Source organism: Pinus tabuliformis, chromosome 3_2 (genome assembly GCF_031772625.1).
Source record: "Pinus tabuliformis cultivar Carrire ecotype Pingquan chromosome 3_2, CPIR1, whole genome shotgun sequence".
NCBI lineage: Eukaryota > Viridiplantae > Streptophyta > Pinopsida > Pinales > Pinaceae > Pinus > Pinus tabuliformis.
In genome coordinates, this window is record NC_142302.1 from 507779092 (window position 1) to 507791103 (window position 12012).

Genomic DNA, 12012 nt, shown 5'->3' on the forward strand with positions numbered 1-12012 from the left:
ACTCTTTACAATAGAATGAGGTAGTTGATAGAAAGAATAGATCCTTCAAAGAGATGGTCAGTTGCATGTTACATGCAAGTTTACTCTCTTCCAAATTGTGGGCTAAAGGAATATACTGCACTTTATACATACAAAACATATCTCCTCACAAATCTATTATACGAAAAACACATTTTGAAGCATGGAGTGGCATGCAACCAAAAGTTACATTTTTCTGCATTTTTGGATCTCATGCATGGGTCCACATTCATTTAGAAAAGAGGAAGGATTTTGAGACAAATAAAAAAGTGCATCTTTGTTCAAGATGGTGTAAAGGGGTAAAAACTACTGAATCTTTCAACAGAGAATCTCTTCATTCAAAGGCATGTTTACTTTGACAAAAGTCCCCTACATGCATCTAAGGAACAAATAGTAGAACCTTTTATGCTTCCTCATGTAGCAGACCTAAGAAATGATACATCCTTTCATTCAGATAAGATTTCATATACGAGTTTCAAAGTTGATTCAGAATATCATGAGCATGCATGTGAAGATTTATATTTCCAACCACTTTCGACAAAAAAGCAGATAAATGATCTCTTAGATGATCCTGCCACAAGATCTCAATTTGAAGAATCACCTCACGCACTCACAACTGCAAAACTATTTATGCCCATACATTGCAACACAGTTCTAGAATCTAACCCTCAAACTTATAAAGAAGTTGCAGTGATCCTTTTTGGGAAGCAACTATGGATGAGGAGCACAACTCATTAATAACAAAACTTGGCACTTTGTTCTACTTCCTTAATATCATAAGTTTGTCAAATGCAAGTGGGTTTGTAGAACAAAATAATAGTGAATGGAATTGGGAGTAGATAAGAACATTGAGGATGACCAAAATGAATTTAATTATAAGATAGAATCTAAACAAAGGTTGTTCCTTGTTTCATACCTTTTTCGTATACATATTTGAGAAGTTAGAAAATTACATAAATAACTTATGATATATCAATACTTTTAAATTAAATAGTCATTATTTTTCTTTTTTAAATTAAGGAGACATTATTTTTCTTTTTTATATCAATAGTATTGCTTTTTTTCCAAAAAAAATATTTTTATTTTTATAAATATTTAAAACTTTTCAAAATTTATTATTTTAATATAAATATGTTATTATAACTATTAATAATGACCAAACAAAAAACATAATAATCAAATTCTAAAAAAATATTATATTAATTTACCAGTACAAATATTTTATAATCAAAACTGTAATAAACACTATCTATTATAAATATAAAAGTAATTACGCCGTAAGGCGTTTCCCTTTGAGATGAATTGCCCCAGCCGCCTTGGTGTTCTATTGTCGACCGTGGATCTGTGATGTTAGACGATTGAACGAATTTTGATCGTTGATCGAAAACTGAAATAAGAAAACGGGAGAAAAGGGGCAGGTAAAGCGGTTCGGTATGACTCTGAGTCCCTTCATTGTGCGCGAGTTCGCATAGCACTTGCTCTTAAACGTATCGATGAACAGTTCGCGGAAGAGAATCTCAGAGCTAAGAGCGAGCTGCTGCTGAAATCGAACCCTGTTCACAAGAATTCCCAAAGATCCATATGACCGAGCCATTGCTCGTTTCTGGGCTGCCTTTGTAGATGATAAGGTAATTTAGTTCATTCTTAGTAATCGCCTGCATTCGTATCTCATCGATCCTTTCCTTATCTGCTATTTTCCTTATTTTTCTATTCAATAACTAATATACTCCTGGTTTTAATGTGTGCCCCTCAGTTCTATCCATAACTGGGTTCCAGTGGCATTTCTTGGATGAATTTGTATGCCTCTTCTATTCGTCCAGCACGACCTAGAAGATCCACTATGCATGCATAGTGCTCAACCTCAGGAGTGATATCATAATCTTCACTCATGCTCTTGAAATATAGCCATCCTTCCTCGACGAGGCCTGCATGGCTACACGCAGACAGAAGCGAAATAAAGGTAATACTGTCTGGCCTCAACCCTGCTTCATCCTCCTGCATTCGAAAAAAATATTTTATGGCTTCCTCCCCACGCCCATTAATTCCCTGCCCTGCAATTACTGTATTCCACGACACCAAATCTCTCACTGGCATTTCATCGAAGACTTTGCACGCAGTTTCTATACTCCCACATTTAGCATACATGTCTATGAGGGCATTTCCCACCAAAACATCAGCCTCTATTTCACTCTTAATTACATACCCCATGAATCTCCTTCCCCTGTCGCACAACTCCCAAGTATCCGCAGGCCGGGAGCAGAGCCGTAATGGTGATCCAATTAGGCTCCACGGCATCACTCTGCATTCCACGAAACAATTCTAGGGCCTCTTCAGGATACCCATTTTGAGAATAACCAGAAATCATAGAATTCCAAGAGACGGCATTTCTATGAGAGATTGTGTCAAACACTTGGCGTGCAATGTCTAATCTGCTGCATTGAGAATACATGACCACAAGGGCATTCTCTACAGCCACATCATGCTTCACTCCATTAAGTCGAATTATGTGATTATGAATCTGTTTGCCCTGTTGCAGAGCTGATAAGGCAGCACAGGCCTTAAGTACACAGGAAAATGTGAAATTATCAGGCTGTATAGCAGCACATTGCATTTGAGAATAGAGTTGAATTGCTTCCTGGAACAGCTCATTCTTCACATACCCGCTTATCATTGCAGTCCATGTAATCGAAAGTTAAAAATATTATTTTTCTATTCAATAACCAATATACTCCTGGTTTTAATGTGTGCCCCTCAGTTCTATCCATGTCTGCGAGGAGTTTTCGCTGGCCATGGCGAGCAGCTACAAAAAGCAGTGGAAGATAGCGTTACAAACTTTCTTTTGATAGGAAGCGCTGCGAACCAACCAGTGCTTCTCAGGAAAACCGTATTTTGGAGGGGATCAGATCGGCTTGCTTGACATCGCATTGGGTGGTTTGTCAGCGATTATCAAAGTCCTCGAGAAGGCTACCGATAGCGTTTTATAGATCCAGAGAAAATGCCATTGCTGAGTGCATGGATGGATCGATTCTGTAAATTCGATGGACTGAAAGAAGTGATGCTTGATTTTGCCGATTTTGCTTGTATGAAGTTGGCTTATGCCTGTGGAAGTAACCATATAAAGCTTGATCTGGTCAGGAACTCTGCACCCTGCAGAATCCATTCAAAAGGAAAAATTAATCAAATACTCACCTGCTCTGACCTGAATACAATGCTTCCTGCACTTCTGGGAAGGCTCATAAGCTGCACACATCCCTCCAATCTCTGAGCTACTTCACAACCAGCTACCACTGCTCCTAGATTGCACCCAGAAATCCTAATTTCCATTACGTTGCCAGTAGCATTTCCACTCTCCTCACCCATCGTGCTCATCTAGCAACCATTGGTAAGTAATTTGCTAAACCAAAATCTGGAAAAGTTATTTTGCCTTTTAAATTTGATTTTTTAAAATTATGTTGTTCTTAGTAAGAATGTTCCTCTTGTTATTTATTTACAGGTTCGTGTTTCCGCAGTTCTTACCAATGGCCCTTATATGCTCAATCTTGATTGTGACCATTATATAAACAACAGCAGGGCCCTTCGTGAGGCAATGTGTTTTATGATGGATCCTACTCTTGGGAAGAAAGTCTGTTATGTTCAGTTCCCTCAAAGGTTTGATGGCATTGACAGAAATGATCGATATGCTAATCACAATACAGTCTTTTTTGATGTGAGTGTTGATCAAATTGCATTGTTACAGACTTGCATTTGCGTATGCTGCTTTATGCGCTTTTGAAACTAAAATATTGTACTGGATTGTTTGCAGATCAATTTGAAGGGTTTGGATGGGATACAGGGGCCTGTTTATGTGGGCACAGGGTGCGTTTTCAACAGGCAAGCCCTCTATGGTTATGAGCCTCCTCACAAAGGTAAGATCCATTTTTCAAGCTGTTGTGGACCTAGAAAGAAGAGCAGAAAATCAAACAAGAAGTACAACGACACAAAAAAATTAGACAGGCCAACTGATTCAACTGTCCCCATATTCAGTAGTCTGGAAGACATAGAAGGAGGTGTGGAAGGTAAATGCCAATTTCTAAACAGTTTCTTAAGCTACTAGATGCCACATTTTTATATTGCCTCTGCCTTACATATTTCACTGTTTGCTAACTATACACAGGATTTGATGATGAAAAATCCCCGCTGGTGTTCCAAAAAAGCTTGGAGAAAAAATTTGGTCAATCCCTTGTCTTTGTGGCATCCACTCAAATGGAGAATAGCGGCGTGCCACAATCTGCAACTCCTGCTGATTTATTAAAAGAAGCAATCCATGTAATCAGCTGTGGTTATGAAGACAAGTCAGATTGGGGAAAAGAGGTAAAACCATAACCACCAATTTGCGAATAATAGTGCCTATATTTGGTTCTTTGGGCCTAGCATAACTGAGATTTAATTTTTTAATGGATTGGGATTTTGTATCTTGTGCAGATTGGTTGGATATATGGTTCTGTGACAGAAGATATTTTGACTCGCTTTAAAATGCACTCTCGTGGTTGGCGATCAATATACTGTATGCCTCCTCGCCCTGCATTCAAGGGATCTGCTCCAATTAATCTTTCTGATCGTCTGAACCAAGTTCTGCGATGGGCTTTGGGCTCTGTGGAAATTCTTCTTAGCAGGCATTTTCCAATTTGGTATGGTTATACTGGAAGGCTCAAATGGTTGGAGAGGCTGGCATATATAAACACCACTGTTTATCCTATCACTTCTATTCCTCTGCTTGCATATTGTACATTGCCGGCAATATGTCTTCTTACTGGGAAATTCATTATTCCCGAGGTAGATTTTTAGCCTCTACTCACTATCTGGTTAAAACTGGTCTTTTAACAGACGTTGGATTGTTCTGACCCTTCTAACTTTCATTTGTTGATTTGCAGATTAGCACTCTTGCAAGTTTATGGTTCATTTCATTATTTTTATCCATTTTTGCTACTGGCATACTAGAAATGCGATGGAGCGGGGTTGGCATTGATGAATGGTGGAGGAATGAGCAGTTCTGGGTGATTGGAGGTGTGTCTGCTCATCTCTTTGCAGTCATTCAAGGATTACTAAAGGTCCTTGCTGGCGTTGACACAAACTTCACTGTTACCTCAAAAGCTTCAGATGAAGGTGGTGATTTTGCAGAGTTGTATATGATCAAATGGACTGCTCTCCTTATCCCCCCAACCACTTTGCTTATAATTAACATTGTAGGTGTGGTGGCGGGCATCTCATATGCTATCAGTACCGGTTATAGATCATGGGGTCCCCTGTTTGGGAAACTCTTTTTTGCTTTTTGGGTGATTGTTCACCTTTATCCTTTCCTCAAGGGTTTGATGGGTCGCCAGAACCGCACTCCAACTATTGTTATTGTTTGGTCAATTCTTCTGGCATCTATTTTCTCTTTGTTATGGGTTCGTATAGATCCCTTCACAACCAGGATCAAAGGACCAGACCTACAACAGTGTGGCATCAATTGCTAAGTGGCTCAAACATCCATTTGCTGGTCAACCATGTCTATTCCAAAATTAATTTGTGATTCGGAAAGGCTTCTCTGACATCGAAGATCTATACCGCTCAGAGGGCTTGAGCATTCTATTACAGCTTTTTCAGGATTTGATAATTCTCTTACCTAATTTGATGGGATGCTGTTGGCATGTAGATGCAGTGTTCTTGATATTTCTCGTCATTTGTTCTCTAGGGCATTTTTCTTGGCACTTGTGATCCTTCATTTTGGTGATAAGTCATCAAGTAAGATCCACTGAAAAGACGCTGGTAACTGATGGCATTGTGATATTGAAGACAGTTGTTTGTGTACTGTGCTGATTCTGCCGAACATGGCACAATTGCAAGCTATAGTTAAGAAATTTTGACTGTAGTGTGATTCCGTATCTGAAGATAATCTGACCTCCTGTGACAACGCCCAAGAGGGTTTGTGTAATATATTCATCATAAAAAGTGTGTAGTAGTGTAGTAGTTCTCGTAGCATTGATGGTCTGTTTTCTGTAAGATTCTTTGTAACGATATAATATTTTATTCTTAGTTTACTCTTTTGAACTATTATCTCACTACATGCAATGACACGGCTGTTACTTGTAAATAATTGATGACTTTTAACTGATGCCAATCTTACTATGTTCATATTTGTGGTTAAAGGAGCTGAAGCTCTTTCATCATGTACCCTGATGGATTCTAGATTTCTATGAAGTTATTGTTCAACGGATCTTGCTACACGGCCGGTCATGAACTTATAAAACTCCTGCCATCTTTACATTTATAATAGGAAGGAGGTTGAATTGCGTTCATTCAGAAGATGAATGTCTATACTGTGCTGGGATGTTTTGTTGGATGTCTCAGCCCCTGCTATGGAGGGACGTCTTTTTATCATAAAACTAAGCGTTTTTATCATTTTTACTAAGTGATCATTTTCGGTCTGTTAATTTTCTTATAAATCATAATTCTCTTCCTTGTTATTAGGGGAATTCTTCTGGTAAAAAATGAGTCTCCCAATAAAAAAAAGTAATATCAAAATCAACTTTAAAAGAATCAGCCAGATTCAAGATGATAATGTCATTCTTCGAGGTAAACATTTTGGGAGGGGAAACCAATGAGTTCCTGCAAGTGACATTATTTAGCCAGATTCAAGATGATAATGTCATTCTTCGAGGTAAACATTTTGGGAGGGGAAACCAATGAGTTCCTGCAAGTGACATTTGAATAATGTCACGAAAAGAGCAGAAAATACAATGAAAATTCATTTTTTTTTTTTTTCTCTTGATGTGTTACAAAAATGAATGCAAAGTGGATACTTGTCAGATACTTGTCAGTCGCAGAATTTAATTCCACACACAATGAGTTCCTACGAGTACAAGTTACATTTGAATAATGTCATGCAAAGAGCAGAAAATTAATGTCATGAAAAGAGCAGAAAATGCAATGAAAAAAATGAGGAGACTCGGTTTAGAACTTCAAAATTTTGTATTACTAACCAGGCCTTGGTGACGGATAAGCTGAGACTCCGATTTGAGTAGTCGGAAAGTTATGGAGTCCCTCTGCTTTTCGAATGCTAATCATGCCTTTAGTGACGTATAAACTGAGACTCTGGATTTGAGTAGTCGGAAAGTTATGAGTCCCTCTCGCAGAGAAGATACTTGAAAACCAGAACCAGAGTGAAGTGTTCCATCAGAAGTGTCACAGCTTCATGGTGACTCGGTTAGCTGATGCCTGTTTAGTGCATACGACGTTCCAAAGATCAGTGTTTAGGCATTGTTGAGGAGACACTAATGTGAGATTTCGAGTGGAATGAAATCATACTAGGTGAGTAGTAAGTACATGGTAAAATAGTTTGCAAATATAGAGTTTACAAAGGTTTCCTTCCCCTTGGAACTCAACAGAAGGTTTATTAAGATGGTCACTATCCTCGGCTTAACCTACCGAAGGGAATCCAAACAAAATGCAACTAATCCTAATCCACTGGGATTTTAGAGATAAATTATGGAGTAGATAGCCATATATGTTGATGTTAGAGATAAACTATGTACTAGATAGGCATCTATGTTAGAACTGTGGTTTGGCTTGTAATGTTGATGCTGCTAATAAGTTCTGTATTAAAAATTCAACAAACCATGTTGACTTGAACAGTCTGTGAGAGCAAAAAGTTTAAAGTTTATGTTTTCTAGTAATATAACCATGACTGTATTTTGGGAGGTGTAAGCTTTTTTTCTATTAATGTGTAGAAAATACACCAGTATTATAGTAGTAGACCACTGAATACACACGAAGAGGGTAGTAAGTTCTTCGATATAAAGTAAGTGTGAGTTTTTCTTCTATTAATGTGCAGAAGGTACACCAGTATTATAGTAGTAGACCATTGAATATGGGGTATGGGAAAATGGGTTAGCAAAGAACACGAGCACTTCGATATATATATATATATATATATATATATATATATATATATATATATATATATATATATATATATATATATATAAGGTGCGAGCTTTGTTTATTTATGTGTATAAAATAAACCATTGAATACACATTTAGAATGTGGTGGCAATTTTTTTCTTTCTTTTTAATTAATATACGGGAAAATGGGTAGCAAAGAATATGAGCACTTGGGTTTATGGTAAATGATAATGAGAAAAGTGGTAATCAGCGCTTTTTAATCGCTTCGGTTTAATAAATATATATATTTTAAATAAATTTTTATATTTAATTATTTTTGGGTTTTATTTATTTTAGAATTATAATTAAAAATAATATGGATTTTTTTTAGTGATCATGGGAATTGGTAATTGGGCTGGTTTTGTACTCGTTTGATATGGGGTTGAATCTCACTGCTACCACTATAACTTTTAGGTGTCTAGGTTGCTCCTCCTGCGAGTTAGTTAAGGGGATTTGAACTCCAATAACTTTGATCATAACACTCCGATTTATATCGGGTTGCAAGTAGAGCTGTTACTGAGGATTCATTGAAATTTAAAATAAAATAAAATTTATAAATTTACCTCGCAAAAAAAAAGGGGGTCTTTTTCCTCCTAGTCTTAACGTCTAGTTTTATAATCTTAATCTCTTTAGTTCACTTTTCAACCTACTTAGTTCAAAAAAAATTTATGATAAAAAAAAACTCAAAATGTGTTCATCTTCTTACAGTGTTTATAATCCCTTTTGTCCTTCTTATCCGAGCAGTGGCATTAGCATCTAACTCTTTGAGAAGTTGATACTTCCAGCATTTAGTGGAGCCTTTAGGTTGTGCCATGTCGACGCACCTCCCAATCAAGGGTCCTGAGTAAAAGACTTGATATCAATGTCTTTTACCAAATGTGTGCAATGGGGTGGGAGTTACCTAAGCACACAAGTTGAGTATGTCTCTCCCTCACCGTGATTTAGGAAGAGTCACCTGCACAAACAGGATAATTAACCAAGTAAATGCATAACCAACCTACAAAGTTGCAAAGGTATAACTAAGTTTATGTCAACTTAGAACCCTTTGTGAAAAGTAAAAAATCGTAACTGTTGGGTAAGGAAAACCTGGAAAAATGGTAGATTAATTATTAACAAGTGCAGAGTAGCCGAGACCCCAATCCATCAAAAGAAAAAAGGTGTAGTTGAAAACCTAACCTCTGACAAAAAAAACAAGGCACTGAATTAACAGAGCTCCGGTGAGGGTAGCAATGAAATAATGAAGGGTTCGGGGACAAAACCACTAATTGAGTGGAGCCTTTAGGTTGTGCCATACCGACGCACCTCCCAAACGAGGGTCCTGAGTAAAATACCTGATATCAATGTCTTCTACCCAATGTGTGCAATGGGGAGGAGTTACCTGAGCACACACGCTGAATATGTCTCTCCCTCACCGTAATTCAGGGAGAGTCACCTGCACAGACAGGGTAATTAACCAAGTAAATGCATAAACTCTCAAACAAATCGCCATTAAACTCTTAAAATGTCAAACAGGGGAGTTGTGAACTTTGAATACCTGCTAAAAGAAGCAATTCCAGTTGTTGAAACCCTCTATCGCCATTAAGTTGCAGAGCATCCAGCAAGGCAGAGCCACTTGCTCAGTTCATATCTCAAGAAAATTGTCATAAACCACTGAACGGTTTTGTCCAGTGAAAAGGGGATGAAACCCCAAAATACACACACACACACACACACACACACACACACATATACGCACATTACAAAAATGTTGAGCAAATACATAACCAACCTAAAGCATTGCAAACTTCGTTCTGCAAGGTATAACTATAGTTTATGCCAACTTAGAACCGTCTGTGAAAGGTAAGCAATCGTAACTGTAGGATAAGGAAAACCTGGAAAAATGGTAGAATAATTATTAACAAGTGCAGAGTAGCCGAAAACCTAACCTCTGACAAAAAAAAAAACAAGGGACTGAATTAACAGAGCTTCGATGAGGGTAGAAATGAAATAATGGAGGGTTCGGGGACAAAACAACTAATTGAGTGGAACCTTTAGGTTGTGCCTTGCTGACGCACCTCCCAAACGAGGGTCCTGAGTAAAATACCTGATATCAATGTCTTCTACCCAATGTCTGCAATGGGGTAGGAGTTACCTGAGCACACAAGCTGAATATATCTCTCCCTCACCGTGATTCAGGAAGACTTACCTGCACAGACAGGGTAATTAACCAAGTAAATGCATAAACTCAAACAAATTGCCATTAAACTCTCAAAATGTCAAACAGGGAGGTTGTGCACTTTGAATACCTGCAAAAGGAAGCAATTCTAGTTGTTGAAACCCTCTATCGCCATGAAGTTGCAGAGTGTCCTAACACTAAAGCACATGACAGAATGAGGCACAACTCTAGTACCAGGAAAGGAATTCGTTACACAACCTACTTATGTTTGCTCATGACCGTTAGATCTAGATTGATTGATCGCATGACTAATGGGAGCCCAAATAATGAAATATTTTTTTATTATTTTTAATAATGAAATATTTTTTAATTATTTTTAATAATGAAATATTTGTTAATGATATTATTTTAAATTTAAATTTAAATAAAATTTATATTTTCATAATATATATTTTTATACATAAAAGGTTGAAATAAAAATATTTTAATTAAAATAGAAATTAAAATATTTTTTATTACTATTTTTTTAATTAATATTTATAGATATTTTATTTAAATTTCATATTAACATTAAAATAATTATACATGTTTAATTGATTGGTACGAGACTGTGACGGGACTGGAGAATGGGCTCTGCAATGGCATATCCCGACAGGTTTTCCGCTGCAGTTGCATACGCAGGCCTCGGATCTTCTAAAAACTCTTCGAAAGCTGCAATTTCACGCTTTCAAAACGAGATCGCATTGCTTCTATACGGACATTACCAGCAAGTGATACGATCTTCGCCCTCGGCCGCTCAGGGTAGGGTTTCTCCCCTCAGCATTCCTATTGTTGTTTACGACAACCATGGCGGACAGGAAGCCTCAGCGGTTGTTTGTAACAATCTCTGCAAACACAACGAAAAGGAGAAGGCTCTGGCAGACTTCCTTCACGCACCGTTCCAACCCAGCCTTCAGGGCAGCCGCAGCAAGCACAGCGCGGGATCATCACGCCTTCACAGCAGATCTGCACTCGTCATTCTGGTTACGGCTGGACAGTTATCCGGGCGCTTTGGCCACAAACCAGAGCAGGAGATCTCATCATTTGCATGGTCTCTGTTTGGATATGGGGCATTTACTAGCTCTCCGAAACATAGTTTTCGCTTCAGATCTGACAAAGATCAGCTAGATCCGGTCACCCAGAAGGCAGAACACCCCCCGCTCTAGCCAGATCTAGAGATCGCCGCCGCTGATCATGCAGATCGGGCTCTCATCATTCAGATCGGCCGAGATATTGTTGGTATGCTCCCCCGGATGGGAAACGGCCACAACAGATTTGTTCTAGGAAGCTCAAGAAGCCCTGGAATGGGGTCAAGACCCTTACCTGACTCCTTTCAGATCCAAATCTCTCAACCCACAGGCAGAACCATCATGCAATGGGTTAGCCCTTCAGATCTGGTGCAGGAACTCAAGCTGAATCTTGAGCGCAGAATGGGGATCCCTTCAAGCCTTCAACGACTTATCTTTCAAGGTAAACAACTTGAAGACCCTCTTTCCCTCTCTTCTTACAGCATTTCCAGGAATAGCTCTGTGGTGGTAACCCTTCGTTTGAGAGGAGGGGCAGTAGGACAGTCTTCCTCTACTCGGCCTTTCTCATACAAAGACGCAGTTCACTCTGAGATCCCCAAACCCCCGGAAGCCCTTAAATCTAAGGCCTTCTTGGTTGACAAGATTGAAGAAGTTCCCTCTGTTGAACTCATACATGAAGATATGGCTTCCCATCTTCAAGAATTTGCAGAAAGAGCCATCGTTTGCAGATTCAACGGATTGTGGCCGCGATCGCAGGATCTCTATGCATGGATCCATGCAAACTGGACACATCACTGTAAGATCTTTTTT

General features: G+C 38.4%; 1 protein-coding gene and 1 pseudogene across 1 annotated transcript; one reads left to right on the forward strand and one right to left on the reverse strand.

Annotated features, from left to right (window-relative positions):
- Positions 1-2209: 2209 nt before the first annotated feature.
- LOC149181541 (pentatricopeptide repeat-containing protein At3g12770 pseudogene) lies at positions 2210-2689 on the reverse strand (annotated as a pseudogene).
- Positions 2690-2925: 236 nt separating this feature from the next.
- LOC149181542 (putative cellulose synthase A catalytic subunit 2 [UDP-forming]) lies at positions 2926-6101 on the forward strand. The gene is made up of 6 exons (XM_089416644.1): positions 2926-3400; positions 3512-3724; positions 3821-4073; positions 4172-4368; positions 4480-4830; positions 4929-6101. The coding sequence occupies exons 2-6, from the start codon at positions 3548-3550 to the stop codon at positions 5511-5513; spliced, it is 1563 nt and encodes a 520-aa protein (XP_089272770.1). The 5' UTR covers positions 2926-3400; positions 3512-3547; the 3' UTR covers positions 5514-6101.
- Positions 6102-12012: the final 5911 nt, after the last annotated feature.

Bases quoted from the DNA above. Each gene is read 5' to 3' on its own strand.
- LOC149181542 (XM_089416644.1), top strand. From the start codon at position 3,548: ATGCTCAATCTTGATTGTGACCATTATATAAACAACAGCAGGGCCCTT. The intron at 4,074-4,171 runs GTAAATGCCAAT...AACTATACACAG, and splicing joins CATAGAAGGAGGTGTGGAAG to GATTTGATGATGAAAAATCC. The intron at 4,369-4,479 runs GTAAAACCATAA...TATCTTGTGCAG, and splicing joins AGTCAGATTGGGGAAAAGAG to ATTGGTTGGATATATGGTTC.